This window comes from Miniopterus natalensis, chromosome 13 (genome assembly GCF_054644295.1).
Source record: "Miniopterus natalensis isolate mMinNat1 chromosome 13, mMinNat1.hap1, whole genome shotgun sequence".
Lineage (NCBI taxonomy): Eukaryota > Metazoa > Chordata > Mammalia > Chiroptera > Miniopteridae > Miniopterus > Miniopterus natalensis.
This window is the reverse complement of record NC_142093.1, coordinates 41,713,816-41,734,261: the sequence shown is the minus strand read 5'-3', so window position 1 is coordinate 41,734,261 and position 20,446 is coordinate 41,713,816. Positions and strand designations below refer to the sequence as shown.

The 20,446-nt window shown below is 47.2% G+C and overlaps 3 protein-coding genes across 3 annotated transcripts; 2 read left to right on the top strand and 1 right to left on the bottom strand.

Annotated features, from left to right (window-relative positions):
• Positions 1-382: 382 nt before the first annotated feature.
• On the bottom strand, positions 383-3,614 carry WDR54 (WD repeat domain 54). The gene is made up of 9 exons (XM_016202514.2): positions 3,339-3,614; positions 3,120-3,182; positions 2,652-2,718; positions 2,507-2,560; positions 2,085-2,212; positions 1,122-1,222; positions 861-1,023; positions 625-699; positions 383-546 (listed from the first exon to the last, which is right to left on the bottom strand). Exons 1-9 carry the CDS (start codon positions 3,558-3,560, stop codon positions 415-417), a joined length of 1,005 nt encoding a protein of 334 aa, XP_016058000.2. The 5' UTR covers positions 3,561-3,614; the 3' UTR covers positions 383-414.
• Positions 3,615-4,179: 565 nt separating this feature from the next.
• Positions 4,180-12,575, top strand: C13H2orf81 (chromosome 13 C2orf81 homolog). The gene is made up of 4 exons (XM_016202516.2): positions 4,180-4,197; positions 10,238-10,459; positions 10,549-10,770; positions 10,927-12,575. The coding sequence occupies exons 1-4, from the start codon at positions 4,180-4,182 to the stop codon at positions 12,163-12,165; spliced, it is 1,701 nt and encodes a 566-aa protein (XP_016058002.2). The 3' UTR covers positions 12,166-12,575.
• A 680-nt stretch (positions 12,576-13,255) lies between these two features.
• LOC107529227 (retinol dehydrogenase 11) lies at positions 13,256-18,660 on the top strand. The gene is made up of 6 exons (XM_016202517.2): positions 13,256-13,465; positions 13,641-13,880; positions 14,169-14,258; positions 17,091-17,279; positions 17,762-17,868; positions 18,014-18,660. The coding sequence occupies exons 1-6, from the start codon at positions 13,288-13,290 to the stop codon at positions 18,200-18,202; spliced, it is 993 nt and encodes a 330-aa protein (XP_016058003.2). The 5' UTR covers positions 13,256-13,287; the 3' UTR covers positions 18,203-18,660.
• The last annotated feature ends 1,786 nt before the right edge of the window (positions 18,661-20,446 follow it).

The window sequence follows — 20,446 nt, the reverse complement described above, 5'->3', positions numbered from 1 at the left end:
TTTTTTTTTTTTTTTTAATCCTTACCTGAGGATATTTTTCAGAGAGAGTGGGGGAGGGGGGATTGAGAAATAAACATCAATGTGAGACATACTCTGACTGGTTGCCTCCTGCATGTACCTGGATCAGGGCGAGGGATCACACCTGCAACCAAGGTACATGTCCCTGGCCAGAATTGAACCCAGGACCCTTCACTCTGCAGGCTGATGCTCTAACCACTGAGCAAAACCAGCTAGGGCCACCTGGTCCTTGACATCAGGTTGCCTATGTTTGGCCTAGACCTGCCCCATCCCCTCTTCTCTGGAGCTTAGTTTGCTAGTTGTGAAGGATGACTTTGATACCGAGTAATTAGACAAGGACTAGGTGAAGGAAGTATTTTATAAATACCACAGGGAGAAAAGAGGGCTTCTCTGCTCTCACACACTGCTGAACCTCAGGATTTCAGCGAGGTCGTAGCCAGTTACTGCAAAGGAGCTGCCTGAGGGATCACAGAATCGGGCACCACACACCTGGGTGTCGGGCACACACTCGCCATGACAGTGTTCCACCTGGGGGAGAAGAGGGCTGCTCAGGGCCTGCTGCCCCGTGCTTGGGCCCCCCCACTCCACTCCTCTCTCCACACACACCTCTATGCAGCCACTCTCTGGGCTTCTGCTCAGCTTCCAGATGTGTACAAAGGTGTCCTCGGCAGCAGAGAGTAGCTATTTAAAGAAAGCAGGGAGAACAAGTGGGAGTCAGGAGGTGCTGACAGGACTGGTATAGGCTGCAGTGCCATACCAAGTGGCAAAGACAAGCCTGCGGAGTTCTCTCAACATGCCAGCACCAGGAACGAGGACATGTAGGGATGGAGGAGGAGACTGACCTTGCCCACCTCTGGAGCCAGGTCCAGGGCACAGATGGCCCGGGCGTGGGCGCTGATCTGGACGTGTAGCGCTCCTGTACTGGCCTCATACAGACGTACTTGCCCGTTCCCATAGCCCGCTGCTAGGATCCCCTGCCACAGCTGCGCAGAAGTGCACGGCTCCCTGCAAGGGCGACACCCCTCCTTGGTTTCCCCAGACCCAAGCCCACTCCCCACCCTGAAGCTGCCTCAGGAAGGCCTTAGCCCCTTTGCCTCACCTACCCAAATCCTGGGATTTGGGTCAATAATTTGAATTCAGGACCTGACCGCCAGACACACAGCAAGCCTGAGTCATCTGCCGTCACGATGTCAGCTATGCATTCCTGAGGGGAAAGGCAAGGTCAGCCCTTCTCTTTCTCTCCTGCTGGGTCCTACATACAGGGGAATGGAGGCAGTATTTGCATCTTGGCCTCTCTAGGGAAAAGGGAGACATGGAGCCCTCACAAGCTGGACCCTGGGTTCCTTCAGGCAGCATGAAATACTTTCCCTGCATTCCTCACAGTCTCCCCACTCTCCCTTCCCACACACGCCATGTGTTAGGAAGGCGTATATAATTGTACTCAATGGATGGATGATGAAACAGGCCATAGTGTTATAACCTGGAGGTCTCACTAGACCAGTCATGGTCATAACTAGACTCAGCTTCTTGACTCCCAAACCCAGGCAACCAACATAGCCCATGGACCCAGCTCTGGGCAGATTCAGTAGAGGATATGAATTAGAAGATACAAACCCTGTTCTCAAGAGATTTGCAATCCAATTAGCAACAGAAGAGTTGTCGTTGAGGACAGTACCAATTCAGGAGTCAGCTAAGGGAGATCAGTGGGAGCTTGAATAGGGGGAAGACTTCCCGGAGAGGGTGGCACTGGAAGTGTAGGACTTGCCCAAGTCCAGAGAAGTAAGCTGCACATGTCAGAGCTGGAAAGCATCTTAGAAGCCATCTGTCCCAACTCATTCACATGAGTATTGAGAAGTGTTAGTGAACTACTAAATGCCATGTAAATGTAAAGTATCTCTGGCTTCATCACTGGGCCTGAGGTTGCTGAAGCCTAGGCAAGTGCAGCAGTTTGCCCAGAGTTATCCAGTTGCTTAGCTATAGAGCCAAGACTTGCATTCAGATCTCTTGCTTCGCAAGATAGGGAAGGACCACAGGCTCATTGGAATTAGAAGGGGGAATCCACTCACCTGTCCCTGAGCAGGCTCGCTGGCAATGTCTGTGACTGAGGTTGGGTGCCCAGCCAGCTCTTCGCTCAGTACAATGTTGGGACCCTTGGCTGGGATGTCAAATACCAGTACCCGGCCTGACCACGTACCTGCAGAAGCAGTGTGTCTTAGACCTCCTGAGTCTCCAGCCACCACACTCAGCACAGCCTCCATCCCAGAAACCTTAGTAACAAACCCACCTCTCACTGTTCCAATAGCCCTGCATGACTACCCTTATTCTATCCCACCCTGCCCTTCTGAACCAGTCCATGGCTCTTCAGAGTCTCTGACCCCCCTTCACTTCCACCCTTCCTTTTAACCCTCCACAATTTCCTCAGACCTGCAGCATCCTCTGGACCAAAGCCGACACCTTTATACCCCAGCACCCCTCAATGCCCTCTCACCCACACAGATGAAATGACCACTGGAAGCAATTCCTCGGGCAAACACAGCCTGTACTGAGTATGAAAGGGGAAAACTATTAGAAATAGCGCTTCCTCCAGCCCAGCAAACACTTCCTACCCACACCCAACTTAGTCCTGCAGGTACCTGGAGAGGCATCTCCAGAGTCCAGCGCGTGCCAATAGACCATGACGGAGCCATCGGACTCATACATCTGGAAGACGAAGGCAAGGGCAGAGGCACAACCCAGCTAACCTTTGCTGTGCTCCATGCTGATTATGTCACATACTCATGTTAGCCTTAGCCAACTGAATCCTTAAAACAACTCTGGCAGGTAGTTGTTCCTACTTTTATTCCTACTTCATAGAGGAGGACACTGAGGTTCTGATAAGTTAACTAAATTGCCCAAGGTCAAACAGCTAGCAAAGGGACAGATATTGGAGAGGGTACTTGGGAATTTAAAAAGATGGAAGGAGTGAAGATGAGAAATAAGGAAGTGTGGGCTAAGCATGTGTAAAACTTGGGAGTATTTAGAGGCAAGTGTGGAAGGGCCTTGGGTCCTTGGAGAGAAGTTGAGAAGACTAATCTGGGAGGAAAGGAAGGTCCTCCTCTTACCTGTATTCCTCGATGTGAGGTGAGTACCAGCAGTACTCGAAAGGGGAGGACACACCAGTGGACCTGAGGGAGGTGGATCGAGAAGTGGTCAGCAGGAGACATGAGGACTCAGAGGAGCAGAAATTCTGAGGGTTAGGGAAGGCCTATTCCTTGAGGCTTGGAGAAGAAGGAGCGGTTAGGGCTGGGTTCAGCAACCCCGCTTCCGACTCCATGCCTCACCTGGGTGATAAGTGGGGGGCTCACTCCAGCTCCCTCCTTGGCGTGGAGCTGGCGCTGAGCCAAGGGCACACCCTCAGGAGCAGCGCTGAGAAGCTGGGCGCTGGGTCCATGGACTACCCCAAAGTGTGTGAGGTTGCAGACCGGCAGCTGCAGCACACTGAGGTTGTTGCACAGGGCGGCAGCCGAGCCTCGCAGAGGGATGGAGCGCTCCCGGCGGAACATCCTAAAGGAGAAACGCTCGGGGCTAAACAGACGACAACGATGATTCCGGAGGGGGAGGGGGGGCGGCAGGTGCTGTCATAAGACACTGGGGGAGACCTCTGAGGCTGGGTCTGATGTAATGCGTCCCCCCACCCCCCAGGACGGTGATGGTGGGTCAGGCTTGGGGTGGGTCTCGTGGAGCAAGAGAGTAGATAGAGCCCCAGGGCTGAGTCATGGGGTGACGGGGGAGTCCTGGAGGAGGAATGGTGACCCCAAGTGCCCGAGTCAAGGCGGGTTAAGGCAGGGTAGTCTCCAGGCCCTTCCATCCTCGGTTCGGCGTCCCGAAGCCCCCAGCCCGGGTCAGAGGTCACACAGCAGCCCCACGTCGTCTTGCCTGACTCCAGGATCGCCGGGTCCCTCCAAATCCTCCGCCACCATAGAGACGACGCACGTACGCAGGCGATGGGCGGGGCGAACAACGGGAACGTGCCGCGCGCGGCGCGGTTGCCGGGGCAACTGTGGGCGGGGCGAGCCGCCGAGCACAGGGCGAGGTTGCCCCGGCGACCGTTAGGCGGCCCAGGTGGCCGCAGCTGCCCCGCTGGGAGCTGTAGAAATCTCAGGGTTGGAGACAGAGGCGGCGATGGCGCACGAAAGCTCGGTAAGCTTCAGCTGCGGTTGCACCAGAGCCGGATCGCCCTTTAAAAAGGTCGGCGCCGGGAATCGTGGGCCGGCTCCGCGCAGCACGCAGGCGTTCAAGATGACCAAGGAACCCGCGTTGATACTTGGCCAAAAACCCTACACTTGCACCAGGCTCACTCACACGCTCTGTCGCACTCCGAAGCTGAGGGAAAAGGTCGAATGAGGGGTGAAGAGCCCAAGAGCAAGAAGTTACTTTGGGCCCTAGCCCGGTTGGCTTAGTGGTTAGCGCGTCGGCCTGCGGACTGTAAGGGCACCGGGTTCGATCCCGGGGCAGGACCTCGGTTGCAGGCTCAGTCCCCGGATCCTGTCAGGGCTGGTGCGGGAGGCAACCAGTTGATGTGTCTCCCTCACTTCGGCGTTTCTCTTTCTCTCTCCCTCACGCTTCCACTTTCTCTGAAAAGCAATGGCCGGGCATAGCTCAGCTGCTGAGCATGACCTGGGACCCAGGAGAGGGGGTTCAGTTCCCGGTCAGGGCACCTGCCCGGTTGCGGGCCCCACCCCCAGTCCCGGGCGTGCAGGAGGCGGCCGACCAATGATTCTCTCATCACTGATGTTTCTCTCTCTCTCCCTCTCCTTTCCGCTCTCTGAAATCAATAAAAAGGTACATTAGAAAAAAAGAAAATCCTCGGGTGAGTTTTAAAAAAATTACTTTGGAAACAGCTAATGAATGTAATTAGTTTCTTGCCCTGAGGTACCCATTTAAATGGATTAACGAGAATTGGTACGGGGTTGGGGAAAGGTGTTGCTAAATAAATTATGCATTTTGAGAGTTTCAGGAAGAAATGGATTAAAAAACAACAACTCTGAGGCTACACTTGAAAATCAAATTGTTTTAAAACAAGATAACTTAAAATAAAACATTTGAAGAGCCTTTGTGTGACAATATATATCTCTGGCCCCTCCAGTCAGGTCACGATCACGGGTGTCTCATGAGAGGCTTGGAGGGGAAGTCTAATGAACCGACTCTCCCCTCCCAGCCCTGCCTGCCCTGTGCTAGTCAAGCCCCGGCTGGTCTTTGGGCCATTCTTCAGGTTTGCCACCAGGGCTGTTATCACTAGCAGAGAGGGGAAATGAGGCTTAAGGGGTTTTGAGTTCCATGTGAAGTTTAGAAAATATCAGATTTGAGGGAGAATGGATTTTGGGGGAACATCAGGTATCAGTAAGGTTGGGGAATGAGGAGGCAAAGGTTTGGGAAGATTGCATTTGGAGGTAAATTTTGGAGGGACCCAGGTTTAAGTAGGCTCTTGTGGGGAAGTGAGGAGGCTCCCGATAATCTGCTATGTCCTGAAATTCCTAGGTCCTGAAATGAATTTTTGGGACTAGTCTTTATCTTTTTAAGTAGATTCATTCCCCCCCCCCCCTTTTCTACCACTGCCCATTGTTCTCCTGGTTGCAAGTCTTGTGGGGACCCTTAGAATTTAGGAGATGCTCACCTGAAAGGGAAGAGAGGCATGGGAGAGCATGACCTGGGTCCTCTGTCTTGATGATTTTAAAGGCTGGGAGTTTAAAGGGGACATCTGTAATACTTTCAACAATAAAGATAAATTAAAAAAAAAGATAAAGGCTTGGAGTTTAGGGGAGGATCGCAATAGAACATTCATCAGCTTTATGCTGATGTGCCAAAAGGAGATTTATTCCCTTAACTTTAACAGCCCTTGGGTTCGGTTGGATTTCTGCTATCTATCTCCCTGAGTAGGGTGATTTAAGCTATTTCCCTCTGGTTGGGGAGAAGTGTAAACCATTTACTCTAAGTGTCCTTGGTGAGGGAAGACAGGATTTTGCAATTTTATTTTACTTTGTTTTTTAATTACAGCTGACATACAATATTATATTAGTTTCAGGTGTACACCCCAGTGATTAGACACTATATAACCCACTAATTGACCTGCACCCATCTGATACCATACATAGTCATCAGAACATTATTTACTATATTTCCTATTCTGTACCCTATAGTCCCAAGACTATTCTGTAACAACCAATTTGTGCTTCTTAATCCCTTCATCTTCTTCATCCATTCCCCCCACCCCCCTCCCATCTGGCAACCGTCAAAATGTTCTCTATATCTGAGTCTGTTTCTGTTCTGCTTGTTTATTTTGTTTTTTAGATTCAATTGTTGATAGATATGTATTTATTGCCATTTTATTATTCATATTTTTTTATCTTCCCTCCCTTCTTCTTAAAGAACACTCTTTAACATTTCATGTAAAACTGGTCTGGTGGTGATGAACTTCGTTAGCTTTTTCTTGTCTGGAAAGCTCTTTATTTGCCCTTCAATTCTAAATGATAGTTTTGCTGGGTAGAGTAGTCTTGGTTGTGGGTCCTTGCTTTTCATCACTTTGAATATTTCTTGCCACTCCCTGCAAAGTTTCTGTTGAGAAATAAGATGACAGTTTTATGGGAGCTCCCTTGTAGATAACTAACTGCTTTTCTCTTTCTGCTTTTAGAATTCTTTCTTTGTCTTTAACCTTTTGCATTTTAATTATGATGTGTCTTGGTGTGAGCCTGTTTGGGTTGATCTTGTTTGGGACTCTCTGTGCTTCCTAGACTTCTATGTCTGTTTCTTTCACCAGGTTCAGGAAACTTTCTGTCATTGTTTTTTCAAATAGATTTTCAATTTTTTGCTTTCTCTCTTCTCCCTCTGGCTTCCCCATGATACAAATGTTGGTATGCTTGAAATTGTCCCAGAGGCTCCTTATACTATCTTCATTTTTTTTTTTTTTTTTTTCTGTTCTGATTGGGCTTTTTTGCTTTCTTTTATTCCAACTTGCTGATTTGATTCTCAGCTTCATCTATTGTAGTGTTGATTCCCTGTAAATTATTCTTTATTTCAGTTAGTGTATCCTTCACTTCTGACTGGTTCTTTTTTATGGTTTCTATGTTCTTTTTCATGCTGTTGAAGTTCTCACTAAGTTCCTTGAGCATCCTTATAACCATTGTTTTGAACTGTGTGTCTGGTATTTCGCTTACCTCCATTTCATTTAGTTCTTTTTCTGGAGATTGCTCCTGTTCTTTGATTTGGGACATGTTTCTTTGTCTGCATTTTGGCTATTTCCCTATGTTTGTTTCTAGTATTAGGTAGAGCTGCTATGTCTCCCAGACTTGGTAGAGTGGCCTTGTGTAGTAGGTGTACCGTGGGGCCCTGTGGCACAGCCTCCCCAGTTACCAGAGCTGGGTATTCCAGGTGCACCTCTGTGTGGACTGTGTGCACTGTCCTCTTGTAGTTGAGCCTTGATTGCTGTTGGCATCACTGAGAGGGATTGACCCCCAGGCCGATTGACTGCAAGGACTGGCTTCAACTACAACAGTGGAGCTGCTGTTTAGGAGTCGACCCTATAGCTTTACGGAGCAAGACTTGCTTCAGTGGGGCTTTGGTGCTCACCAAGTCTTCCCCTTGAGTGTGTCACTTGTGGAGGTGGTAGGGTTATAATCCAACATGATCTGAAGCTGTCCACTGGGTGCACTAGCTTTGGGACCTCCCAGGATGTGCAAGGTCAGCCACCACCTGTGCCCTGCCTGGGGCCACAAGGCACGAGCTGCAGAGTGATCTGCACATAACTGCTACTTGTACTGGGCTTGGAGGTGCCCAGGAGAGGCCAAGCTGCTAACCAAGATGGGCTGCCACTAGTGCTGGGCCTAGGGCCACTTAGCAAGAGCTTTGGGATATGCAGAGGCCAGATGATACTTGTTTGAGAGATTTTAGGAAAGTTCCTAAGTAGATTTTTCTTGATTATAAAAGGATACAATCTCTGTAGAAAGCTTATAAAATAGAGAAAAGCATAGGAAAGAAACATGCTTACTGTTACAATTTTGGTGTTTTCTTTTTCTTCAACACATGCAGGTTTACATTATCTAAGGTCATACTTTATATGTAATTTTGTATCCTGTTCTTTCATTTAACATTAAATCTTAAGTATTTTCCTATGCTTTTGCAAATTCTTCCTAAAGATTACCTTTAATCATTGTATAATATTCCATCATGAAGATAGTGCACAATTGGCCATCTATTCTCTTTTTGTCAGACACATGTTTTCAATATTCTGCTATTATAAATCACACCACAGGGGATATGTTGAAGAATATATTTTAATTTTAACTTTAGGGTATGCTTTTGAGTGCATTTATAAAACTAGAATTAATATTTTTGATGGTTAGACATGTTTTCAAATGTTTATCATCTACAGTTCCACTTTTTATTGATTGATTGACTGATTGATTTGAGAGAGAGAGAGAGAGGGAGAGAAACATAGATTTGTTGTTCTACTTATTTATGCATTCATTGGTTAATTCTTGTATATGTCCTGACTGGAGATTGAACCTGCAACGTTGGCATATGGGGATGATGCTCCAACCAGCTGAGCTACCTGGCAAGGACTACAATTCCACTTTTGTGAAATATTATGTCCTTTGCCTATTATTATCCTTGGAGTCTTATGATTGTTCTTATTTTATATGAGTTTTTAATATATTTGGGGATATTTATGTTTTACATTTATTCATATGGAAAATAATACAATAATTAAAAAATAATAATATATGAATAAACTGTGTTTCACATATTCACAACTGTAAACCTACTTTTGACCCACTCTGTACTTTTTGTTGGGGAAGCAATATGAAGTCAGGCTCTGGAGTCAGACCTGCATATAGATTATCACTCCATTACTTCCTTGCTGTGGGATCTGGGCAAATTCCGTAAAGTGGAAATAAAAATAGTATGTAGCCCAGCCGGGCGTGGCTCAGCGGTTGAGCGTCAACCTAGAATCCAGGCGATCGGGGTTCAATTCCCGGTCAGGGCACATGCCCGGGTTGCAGGCTCGATCAATGACTCTCATCATTGATGTTTCTATCTCTCTCTCCCTCTCCTTTCCTCTCTCTCAAATCAATAAAGATATATTAAAAAAAAAATAGTATGTAGTCTAAAAAAGGTAGGAATTGAGTCAAGACAATGTATGTGACTGTTATACTTTAAGTGCCAGAAAATGGTAACTACTAATATCAGCTTGTATATTAGGAATGTTTATAAAAATAGGTATGTGTGTATATACATATATACATATACATATATATATATATATATATATATATATATGCACACACCTATCTACCTAATATGTGTGTGTGTGTGTGTGTGTATACCTATTTCTTTTCTTTTTTTTAATCCTCAACAAAGGATATTTTTTTCATTGATTTTTAGAGAGAGTGGAAGGGAGAGAGGAGGGGGAGAGAGAAACATCAATGTGAGAGAGACACAATGATTGGTTGCCTCCCATACATACCCCGACCTGGGCCAGGGATCAATGTGCAACTGAGGTATGTGCCCTTGACCGGGAATTGAACCTGTGACCCTTTGGTCCATGGTCTGACACTCTAACCACTGAACTAAAGTGGCCAGGACTACCTACTTCTTTATTATTCATATAGTTCTTTCTTACCAGAGATTATATGACAAGTTAACCTATTTTTCCTACATTTTATTTTTTGTTTATGTTTTTGTTTTAGTTGTTTGTGTGTGTGTGTGTGTATCCTTTAATCCACCTGGAATTTATTTAGATGTATATTGTGAAATAAGGATCTAAGTTAATTTGGGGGAGGGCGAGGAGACAGCACCAATTATTCCAGCACCCATATATTGACTCATCTATGTCAAGTTCTTTGACCTCTCGAGAACTTTGAACTAGTGCAAATAGCAAGGACTGTGGGGTTGGAGCCATATATGCCCTGGGTTTACTGTGGAATCCCAAGCAAGTGCTGGTTAACTTGTGTCAAGCTTCAGTTTCTCTGTGAAATGGGGTTAGTGAACTGTTATGAAAATTAAATTAGCTAGGTCAAACACCTGAAAAGCATCTGTCACACAGTAGGCTCTCTTGGTAAGTTGTCCCTTTCAAGAGGCTTTTCCTTCCTACTAGACTACTTGAGAAAGCTTCCTCCTGGGTTATAGCTCCTTCTCTCTTCCACTCCTCGGTTTCCCACTCTGTTGCCCCATTCCTTTCCCATAGAGGCAGGCCCGAGACCGCGGGGTGACCAGATCCAAGGCAGAAAAGGCACGGCCGCCTACTGTGCTGGTGCCGCAGGTGGACATCATTCCCGGGCGGCTCACCGAGGCTGAGTGGATAGCTCTCACGGCTGTGGAGGAGGGCGAGGATGTGGTGGGGGACATCTTGGCGGATTTGCTGGCAAGAGTCATGGACTCTGCGTTCAAAGTCTACTTGACCCAGCAGGTAGGCCTGGATCGGGGTCCTCCAGACCCGTCTCCCCCTCTCCAGCTCCTGCCTGCCTGCCTGCCTGAGACCGTCTATTGCTCCCACAGTGCATCCCGTTCACCATCAGCCAGGCTCGGGAGGCCATGCTGCAGGTCATCGAGTGGCGTTTCCTGGCCCGGGACGAGGGAGAGTCTGCAGTGGCCGAGGACCCCACGTGGGGTGAGGACGAGGAGCCCTTGGCATGCATGACGGATGCCTGGGCTCAGGGATCCGTGCCTGTGCTAAACGCATCAGCCTCGGACGGGCTGGAGGACACCTTCCAAAGTGAAGTAAGCCCAACCCCTGGCTCCCTTCGACTCCCGCCCCTACCCCAATGCATCTTCATTTTCCTTAGGGCCTCTCTAGACTTCACCCTTAGCTCCTCTCCCCCCTTTCTGACCTCTCACTACCCACCTCCCACCCCTACCTCCCCTGCATTTCCCCAGGACCAAGGGAGCATAGACCAGATTTCTTTAGGAAGATCATGGATGGATAGAGGTTTTGAGGAGCAGATGGAATCTTGGGAGTGTTCCTCCAAGCAGAGAGACACCCCCAGCCTCCCACCCAGCCCAGAGCTGTTTCAGGAGGCAGAGCCCAGGGGTCCTTTAGAAGAACTGGAAGACCAGGAAGGAGGCCACCTGTCTCCGTCAAGGTCTTTGAACAGGAGCCTCCAAGAGCGGTGTTCATCTGTGGCGGGAGAGGTTGAGAGAGTTCCCTCTGGCAGTCCCCACCCTTCTCTGGAGCTGTCCTTGGTAGCCAGCTCCCAGGAATCGGCAGAGAGGGCACAGCCCCTCAGCCCCCAGTCCTCGATAGAGGAGTTCTTTTGCACACCGAAGCCGCCCGCCACCGGGAACCAGGACCAGACCCCGAGGGTGCTCAAGAAGGAGGAGGTGCCCCGCACAGCCTCGGGCCCCACCATGCTCAGCCCCTCCGCGTCCCTCCAGCCGCAGCAGCCTTGGTGCTCAGAGTCACGGCTGAGCTCACTTCCCCGCAGGGCGGGCCGCAAGGCAGCCTTGGTGCGGCCGCTGAGTCAGTGGGTATGCCCAGTAGCTGAGATTGTGGATCCAGACTCTGAGGTGCGCCCTCTGGAAGTCTACCGCAGGCCCCGGCGGGTCAAGAAGACAGAGGCCCTGGCCAGACGCCCAGCCATTGGCTCCAGTTGCAGAGTCTCCCCCGCAGCTTCCTGCCCTCTGCCCCCAAGTGGTTCTTTCCCTGCTTTGGGCCCCGGCCCCCAACTTCCCCCTTTAAGCTTAGGCCTGTCATCATCAGGCTTCCAGTCAATGGGGTCCTTATCCAGCCCAGAGAGGCACTTTCTTAAAAGGCACCTGGAGCTCCCCCACATAGCCCGAAGCCCCAGCCCCACCATGTGGCCTGGTGCAAAGTGGCCCAGGGGCTGGGAGAGTGAGGCAGAGTTGCTGGAAGAGCTGTGGGCCGCCCACACCCATGTACCTCCCCAGGGCCTGGACCCTAGGGACCAGGAGGGCCAGGATCCTCACAGGTGGTCTTATCCCGAACCCCACATCCTCGAGGCCACGTCCCAGGTGATGTGGAAGCCCATGTTGCTGCTGGAAGCCTTGAAGCTGGCTCCTGGTGTGAGCATGTGGAACCCAACCACGCAGGTGCTGCTCAGCTCTGGCACACCCCAGCAGGACAAAGAAGGCTGTACCTCTCCTCCCACTGAGTAGCACCCCATCCAGACAGGTGCCCAGAAGCCCAGGTGACCATGGCACAGCTAATGAAGAACTCGATCCCCATAGTGTGGTCACACCCTCCAAATCCTTGCCTCAATCTAAGCCCTGAACCTCTCGGTCAGTGGGAATCCTACCTTCTGTCTGCTTGCCAGAAATAAACGCCTGAGTTGCCTTAAGAATCAGCCTGGTATCTGTCAGTTTCTTTCAGAGATGTGTATTCTCATTGAACTGGAGAGAAGCAGTTGTCCTGGCAGGTCTAGAAGAAGATAGAACACTGGTTCCAGGGAATAAACCCATTTGCACCCATAGTAGACTGTGCTTCAGGGCCAAGGCTACTCCCCAGTAGAAGAATTCTGGAGAACGTCCCTCTCCTCACAAAGCAGCAGTTGTAAGGGCTGCAGGTGGGGTCTACCTCAGCTGGGAGAACTTAGCCTCCTTTCAGTTGGGGAGGGAGGGGATGGCCCTGCTTAAGCACACAGAGTGATTCAAGACATGAGAAACTTGATTTCTGGCTTCCCTAGTCCCTGGAGCTCTGTCAAGTCACTTTAGAATGCAAATCCAAGTTTGTCTTGGAGACGTATTTGAGCCTTTGCAGGCCTTAGGGCTCAGGGAAAGCACTTCTGTTAATTTTTTTAAAATTCTCACTGGAGGATACTTTTTCCATTGCTCTTTCAGAGAGAGTGGAAGCGGGGGGGGGGGGGGGGGAGAGACAGAGAGAGAGAGAGGGAAACATCCATGTGAGAGATACATTTTCTGGTTGCCTCCCACACCTGCCAACGGGGACTGGGAATCAAGCCTGCAACCAAGGTACGTGCCCTTGGCTGGAACTGAACCAGGGACACTTCAGTCTTCAGGCTGACACTCTAACCACTGAGCCAAACCGCCTAGGGCCCTTCTGTTAATTTTTGATTAGAGGTTAGGCAATCAAGTACCTAGGTCACACAATTTATAAGGGGGAACTCCCAGCTGGGTTCAAATGAGTTGCTTGAACAAATGTGAGAGTGCCTCCTTAAATTTTGTTTTGGGTTCCACACCAGCCTCGTTGCTACTGCCCACTCAGCATTGACTGACTCTCCCATTCTCTTCTCACTCTGGGTGGCCGGTCAGTAATCTGCTATGTTGCTGTGGGCCCTACTCAGCACCCAGGTCTGGGGCCTTGGCTCTGGCCTCCTCATTCTAGTCTTCCTGCTTAGACTAAGTGCGCGGCTCTGGTATAAGTCGCAGCTTTGGGACCTCCAGCACTGCTCCACAGATCTGACTGGGAAGACTGCAGTGGTGACTGGGGCCAACAGTGGTGAGTGCTCCTCCTACCCTGTCACCTCACTAGGGGCCTCAGCCCCTAACAGCCTTAACAGGGAGGGCAGGGGGGAGGAGCAGCACTCACTGTCAACACCCCTGTCCCTCACCCTTGTTCCATTGCCCTCTAGTCACTTCCCAGACTAGCCTACTCTGAAGCTGCCCTCCCACAGGCATTGGGAAGATTGTGTCCCAGGAGCTGGCCCGCCGTGGGGCCCGTGTGATCCTTGCTTGCCGTAGCCATGAGCGTGGACAGCGAGCCCTGGCTGAGATCCAAGCAGCCTCAAAGGACACCTGCCTTCTACTTGGTGAGGTAGACCTGAGCTCTATGGCCTCCATCCGGAGCTTTGCCCGGTGGCTTCTGCAGAAGTGTCCTGAGATACATCTGCTGGTTAACAATGCTGCAGTCTGTGGTATGTGCCTTGACTTGCGTCCCCCAAACACATTTCAGGAGACTCCTTTCTAGATTAGGGACCCCAAAACAGGCATCCCCAAAGCCTAACCTGTACATCCTGCTGAAACAATTCATTCACAACCCTAAAGAGCCTGCCTCAAGTTATAGCCTCAAAGTTCATTGCCCCATCTTGGCACATACACATTCCTATGGTGTTTCTATTGAACCCCAGCATGTCCTCCCAGACTTCGTCTCCTTCAGGGTAGTCCCCCCATCATGCACTTCTTGTGTTTTCATCTCCTCCCAGGAATCCCAAAGACACTAACCCCTGAGGGCCTTGATCTCACCTTTGCTACCAATTATGTCGGACCCTTTCTGCTCACAAATCTACTGCAAGGTAAGGAAGTGTGCTTACCTTCTATGTTGGCCCTGCTTCTCCATTCCCCTGGCATTTTCTTGGCAGCTTCCTTCCCCTTGGCACCCAGCTGCTTACTGAGCAATGATCCAGTATGCTTTTGCTGCACACAGCAGGGGAACCACCTGACACAAGTCAGGATTAGGATTCTGGTTATGGAATCAGGCAGCTCAAAATATAATCAGTAAGGGGATATAAGGTCCCATTTCTCCTTCCCTCAGCTCTGAGTTCCAGTAAGACCAGTAGTCAGTCATCTCAACCAAAGCTTCCTGAGGGTGGCACTAGGCCACTAAGGAAATAAACACCAAGAAGTTCAGGAAATACCAGGGATAGTAGGCAAAAATTCACTGCCTTGGCCCCAGGTCCATTGACTTTCTGATTTTGTAATCCTTTCTGACTAGAGAGGTTTGAGGTTTTCCTGGGGAGGAGGGGGAAATGGGTGTCAGGCAGATTCTCCTTAACATATTTTGTTTTACTGTGAAATAGCCTCTTTTTTAGTTAGGTAATATATATCTAAAATACAAAATTGAAAGTGTACAAAAGGGTATGCAGAAAAAAAGTCTCCTTGGCTCTGGCTGGGTAGCTCAGCTAGTTGGAGAATCACCCTGATATGCCAAGGTTGTGGGTTCGATCTCCAGTCAGCAACCAATGAGCTGTGGTCAGTGTAGCTCAGTGGGTTGAGCATTGGCCCAGGCACCAAAAGGTCTCTGGTTCCATTCCCAGTCAGGGCACTTGCCAGGTTGTGGCTCAGTCTCTAGTAGGGGGTGTGCAGGAGGCAGCTGATCAATGTTTTTCTCTCAAAATCAATAAACACTTTTTTTAAAAAAAAACAAACAAACAAGCAACCAGTGAATGCATAAATAAGTAGAATAACAAATTGATGTTTTTCTGTCTCCCCCTTCCTCTTTCTCTCAAATCAGTAAATGAAAGAAAAAAATAAAATTTTAAAAAAGTCTCTTCCTCTCCTTGAAAATCAGCTATCCACTCCCCTCCCGGGAGGCAACTGCTGTTGTCAGGTTCTCGTGCACCCGTTAGTGTCCATTTACATTAGCCCACCTCGAAAGTAAACAGAGAGCAAGGCAAGACTCTATGCATTTGTGAGTATGAATACTTTTCCTCTTTCCAGAAATTCTAACATGTGTTTGCACCTTGCTCAGTATTAGTGTTCTTTCTTTTTTCTTTTTTATAAAAAGCATTTACTTGAGCAAAAGTTGTTCTAGCCCAGGATACAGAGATTCAGGTAGCAACCTAAATTGTGTCCCTAAATAATAGTTTCCTAAATTGTTTTTCTCTCCTGCCTCCCCTTTTCTAGCCTATTCTCCCTTCTGCCACTTCTAGAAGTCACCATTAGCCATGTCACTTTCTTCCTTAAAATCCTTCGACAGTACTCTGTCCTTTACAGGATAAACTCTAAGCCCTTTCTCTTCACTTACACGACTGAGAACCTTACCCGTTGCTCTTCCTTAACCCACACCCTCATCTCCAGCCAATCTGTAGCTCTTGGACCATGTTCTATTTCCCCCCCTCTGGCTGTGCTTTTGCACATGTCATTCCCTCTATCTGGAATATCCTTTCCCACCCCCTTAGCCTGGCTAACTTTAGTTTGTCTGCCAAGACTGCACAGATATAGCTTGTGCTAGGAATCCTGCCCTGACATCTCCAGCTCCCCAGCCACCCCCAATTATCAGCGCTCCCTTAAGCCCTTGTACACATCTCTGTCCTCGAACTAACATTGCTCTGTGAGGATCAATCTCTAACTGAGCCCCCCCCCAGCTTTTTATAGTTCTTTTAAAATACGTTTTTATTGATTTTAGGGAGAGAGAAAGGGAGAGAGAGAGAAACGTGGATGAGAGAGAAACATTGATCTGCTGCCTCCTGCATGCACCCTACTGGGGATTGAACCCAAAACCTGGGCATGTGCCCTGACTGGAAATTGCACCTGTGACCTCTGGGTGCATGGGTCGACGCTCAACCACTGAGCCACACTGACCAGGCACCCCTTTGGCCTTTATGTCACTATGTCTGAAAGCTTGGGGTCCACTGTCCTCTTTAAGAATAATTTTCTCTCTAGCAAATTTTGGCTAAATACCACCTGTTAAATTGTCATTTGTGATTCTTCATTTCAATGTAGGGCTCCAATAGTTTTAGCATTTTGAAAACTATACTGTAAACTCAAGTGACAATTACTATTTTTCATAATTTACATAATCCAGATTTTTTTGTAGAGTTAGGTACTCATATAAATATATTTAAGATTTAACTTGTTCTATTGATTATAATTTTATTTTTGTTCCTTTGGGAGATAGTTATTTAAAAACAAACAAACACCTTCCCAAGTATTTCTGCACATGTCTTTCCCTGCAAACCCTTATGTCCTTAGCACCTATCTTGGTGTCTGCCACAATCCAGGGGCCTAATGAACATTTGTGGAATGTATAAGTGAGTGAACGTATGAATACGTGAGAGACAGCTTTGGCAGTGTTCCCAGCCTTTCTTTTCTCCCCTCTTAGTGGTCAGTGTGGTCAAACATAAACAAGGGTCAATTAAATTAGCTAGCTGGCAAGTGGGAGAAAAGCAAAACAAAACTTATAACACTAAAATAAAAGAGAAGAAGAGCTCTAGGAAAGTGGCTAATGCAGATGAAGTCTGTTCCCTTGCCTAGCCCCAGGGCCTGGGTGGGGCCCACTGACCCTCTCCTGAGGTCCTGGATGGGCCCTGGCCTCCTGGCGTCTCCTGGAGAAGTGGGCTGGGGAGTGGGCATGGGAGTTTACCCTAGGACTTGGACTGAAGAAGTGTGGTCTTCTCTCTACCCAGGAGCACTACAACGGGCAGGGTCGGCCCGAGTGGTAAATGTGTCTTCCTCTTGGCAAACACATGGGTACTTTGATGAGGAACATCTGACAGGGGCTGGTGGACCTTTGACCTTCAACCAGAACTATTTCTGCAGCAAACTGCTTTTGACCTCAATCACTGGGGAATTTGCCCGGAGACTTCAAGGGACAGGTAACTGCCTCTGACACCTGCTATTCCTCCACTCCCAACCCTTCACACCTCTCAACATGTCCTGACAATAAAATACTCCCAATGTCCCCTAAGCCAGCTGTTAATTTCTTCCAGTTACCACCTGTACCCCTATAGTTCTCTCAACCCTGTCTTCATGTCTCCTTTTCAACATTTTCCAACTCTCTTATAACCCATAACATCCCTCTCCTCCCAGTATTTTCCAGTACCAGCACCAGGCATCATGTTCCTGTTAAAGTTCACCCAATACTTTCAAATGTTTGTGTCTCCTTACTGGCTTGGGTACCACCATTCAGTTACAGAGCACTAATGTCCCTGGTACCACCTCCAAGTCTCTGGTCAGCTTTACCCAACAGACCTGGTAGGACCCTTCCCTCCTTGCACACTGCAGAACCATGCTCAGTCCTTTCTTCCCCTCATCCTCTCACTTCACTTTGCATAATGCTTCTGTCGTACCTTCTCAGGCGTGACTGTGAACTCTGTGGACCCAGGTGTTGTATACACGGAGATCATGAAGCACTTATCTTGGTTATACCGCTTACTCTTTTGGCTCTCCAGCTTCTTCATTAAGGTGGGTAGAGGAAGAGTGGTTTGGCCCAAAGAGGGCGGGGCAGGGCTCTACTTCTCACTGTGTCCCGAGCCAGCTGAAGCCTGACTGATGACATATCCCGTCCTCGCACCCAACCCCCCCTTCCCCCCAATCCCTGTTTCCACAGGATCCTGCACAAGGTGCAAACCCAGTTCTCTACCTGAGCTTGGCAGAGGAGCTGGATGGCATTTCTGGAAAATATTTTAGCAGTTCCTGTGTGATAACTTCTCCCCCTAAAGATGCTCAGGATCCTCATGTGGCACAGAACCTCTGGAATGCCTCAGTCAAACTAACAAACCTAGACAAGATGGACTGATCCTCTGTGACCCAGATCTTAGAGTTCTTAAACATTAATCATTTCCTTTGAATTTATATGTTTTTGTAACCCAGTATTTTAATTATATTGTTATTTCATTCATCTTGCAAATCAGAGATATATTGTTATTACTTATATAGTTGAGATTTGTGTAGCTTTACCCATATGTTTAATATTTTCTCTGCTTGTTCATCTTTCTTGTGTCTCAGGTCTTCCTTCTGGGGTTATTTTCCTTCTATCCAAAGTATATCCTTTCGAAGTTCCTTTAATGAGGATTTGTGGTAGACAGAATTCTACCACAAGATTTATACCTTCTTGTGTACACATTTTGTGTAATCTTCTCCCCTGGAGTATGAGCAGAGCTAGTGCATATGATGAAATTTCATGCCTGTGATTATGTTACATACCTGGAAAATGGGATTTCGCTGATGTAATTAAGGTTTGTAATCAGTAGGCTTTGTGTTAAAGAGATTATTTTGGGTGGGCCTGACCTAATCAGGTGAACCTTTTAAAAGAGTCAGACCTCAGAAGTCAGAGAGATCCTCCTCTTTACCATGAAAGAAGCAAAATGCCACATTTTAGAGATGACCACATAGCCACTAAGAGTTAAGACTTCAGTTCTACAGTCCCAAGGAACTGAATTCTGCTAATAATCAGTGAGCTTGGAAGTAGACCTGGAGCCTAGATGAGATTGCAGCCTTTGATGACACCTTGATTTCAGCCTGTTGAGACTCTGAGGTCCCAGAGGAGCCAGCTAACCTGTGCCCAGACTTCTAAACCAGAAACTGAGAGACAATAAATGTGTCTTTTAAGCCACTGAGTTAGTAGTAATTTGTTATGCAGCAATAAAAACTAATACAGGATCTAACAATAGTAAACTTCCTTAGTTTTATTTGTTTAATTTTTTTATGTTACCTTCATTTTTGAGGGATCATTTTGCTGGCTAAGGAATTATAAGTTCACAATTATTTTCTCTTATTTTGCTGAATATTTCTTTGTCCTCTGGCTTTTATTTTTGCTCCTGAGAAATCAGATGTTAATATAACAGTTACTTTGCAGGCAATCTGCCTTTTCTCTCTTGCTCCTTTTAAGATTTTATTTTATTTTTATTTATTTATTTAAATATATCTTTATTGATTTCAGAGAGAGGAAGGGAGAGGGAGAGAGAGATAGAAACATCAATGATGAGAGAGTCATTGATCAAGCCCACAACCCGGGCATGTGCCCTGACCGGGAATTGAACCCCGATCACCTGGAACCCGGCTGAGCCACGCCCGGCTGGGCCCTTTTAAGATTTTAACTTTGTTATTATTTTTCTATAGCTTCACTATTGTTAATCCAGATGTCCACTTCTTATTGTTTATTTTGGTGGGAATCCCTTGGATTTCCTAAATCTGAGGCTATATGTGAATATTATTATCTTCTTTCTTTATGGATTTGCCATTAGATAAAGGTTGGAACCTCTCACTTTATCTTTCATGTCTCAACTTCTTTTCCACATTTTCCTTTTTCTTATATGTTAATAGTGCATTTTGGTCCCCCCCCCCTCATTTTTTAAGATCTATTTTCCAATTCACTAATTCTTTCTTCAGCTATGTAAAAAAAAGTTAAAAATAAACAGAGCCACTCTAAAATGGAGTCAGAGCTGCAATCCCAGAGGAACTAACTGCCTTGTACATTTTATGCCTCAAGCTTCAGAATGTTAACAGGGCAAAAAAACCTTTGGACTGGGCCTAAAGCAACATTGGGTCCCAAAGAATTGTTTGAAAAGAAAGCAGATATGACTATTGGACTGATGTCTACCAGACTGAAAATTAAAATATTGTTTAGAATTAATACCACTATGTTAACTATGTTAGCTTATCTGAACCAATAGAAATGCCTTCCTTCTATTGATTTAATTGTTCCCCTCTCCTTTCTCATTAATATTCCTTGCCTTTGTCTCTTAATTGGAACACTAGTTGGGCTTCTGCTGAATCAGTGATTCCCAAATAGCTTTTTGTTTTAGAAAAAAAATCTCAAATAAATGCTTGTTGCCTCTCACTTTGAAAGGCATTTTATTTTAGGTTAATAACTATGATTAATCTTTTGTTTGTGCCATCTAATAGCTATATTATAATTACTATATTTTTATTACTATATTTTATAATTGATTATTTTGCCAATCTACCTAGTCAATTTTTATAATTGCTTGTTTCTTCATCATATTAAAATTTGTTTTAAAAAAATATTAAACATAACCAT

Bases quoted from the DNA above. Each gene is read 5' to 3' on its own strand.
- WDR54 (XM_016202514.2), bottom strand. From the start codon at position 3,560: ATGTTCCGCCGGGAGCGCTCCATCCCTCTGCGAGGCTCGGCTGCCGCC. The intron at 3,183-3,338 runs GTGAGGCATGGA...CACCTCCCTCAG, and splicing joins GCCCCCCACTTATCACCCAG to GTCCACTGGTGTGTCCTCCC. The intron at 1,024-1,121 runs GTAGGTGAGGCA...TCGCCCTTGCAG, and splicing joins ACCCAAATCCCAGGATTTGG to GGAGCCGTGCACTTCTGCGC.
- C13H2orf81 (XM_016202516.2), top strand. The intron at 10,460-10,548 runs GTAGGCCTGGAT...TTGCTCCCACAG, and splicing joins AAGTCTACTTGACCCAGCAG to TGCATCCCGTTCACCATCAG. The intron at 10,771-10,926 runs GTAAGCCCAACC...GCATTTCCCCAG, and splicing joins AGGACACCTTCCAAAGTGAA to GACCAAGGGAGCATAGACCA.
- LOC107529227 (XM_016202517.2), top strand. From the start codon at position 13,288: ATGTTGCTGTGGGCCCTACTCAGCACCCAGGTCTGGGGCCTTGGCTCT. The intron at 14,259-17,090 runs GTAAGGAAGTGT...CTCTCTACCCAG, and splicing joins GCTCACAAATCTACTGCAAG to GAGCACTACAACGGGCAGGG. The intron at 17,280-17,761 runs GTAACTGCCTCT...GTACCTTCTCAG, and splicing joins CCGGAGACTTCAAGGGACAG to GCGTGACTGTGAACTCTGTG.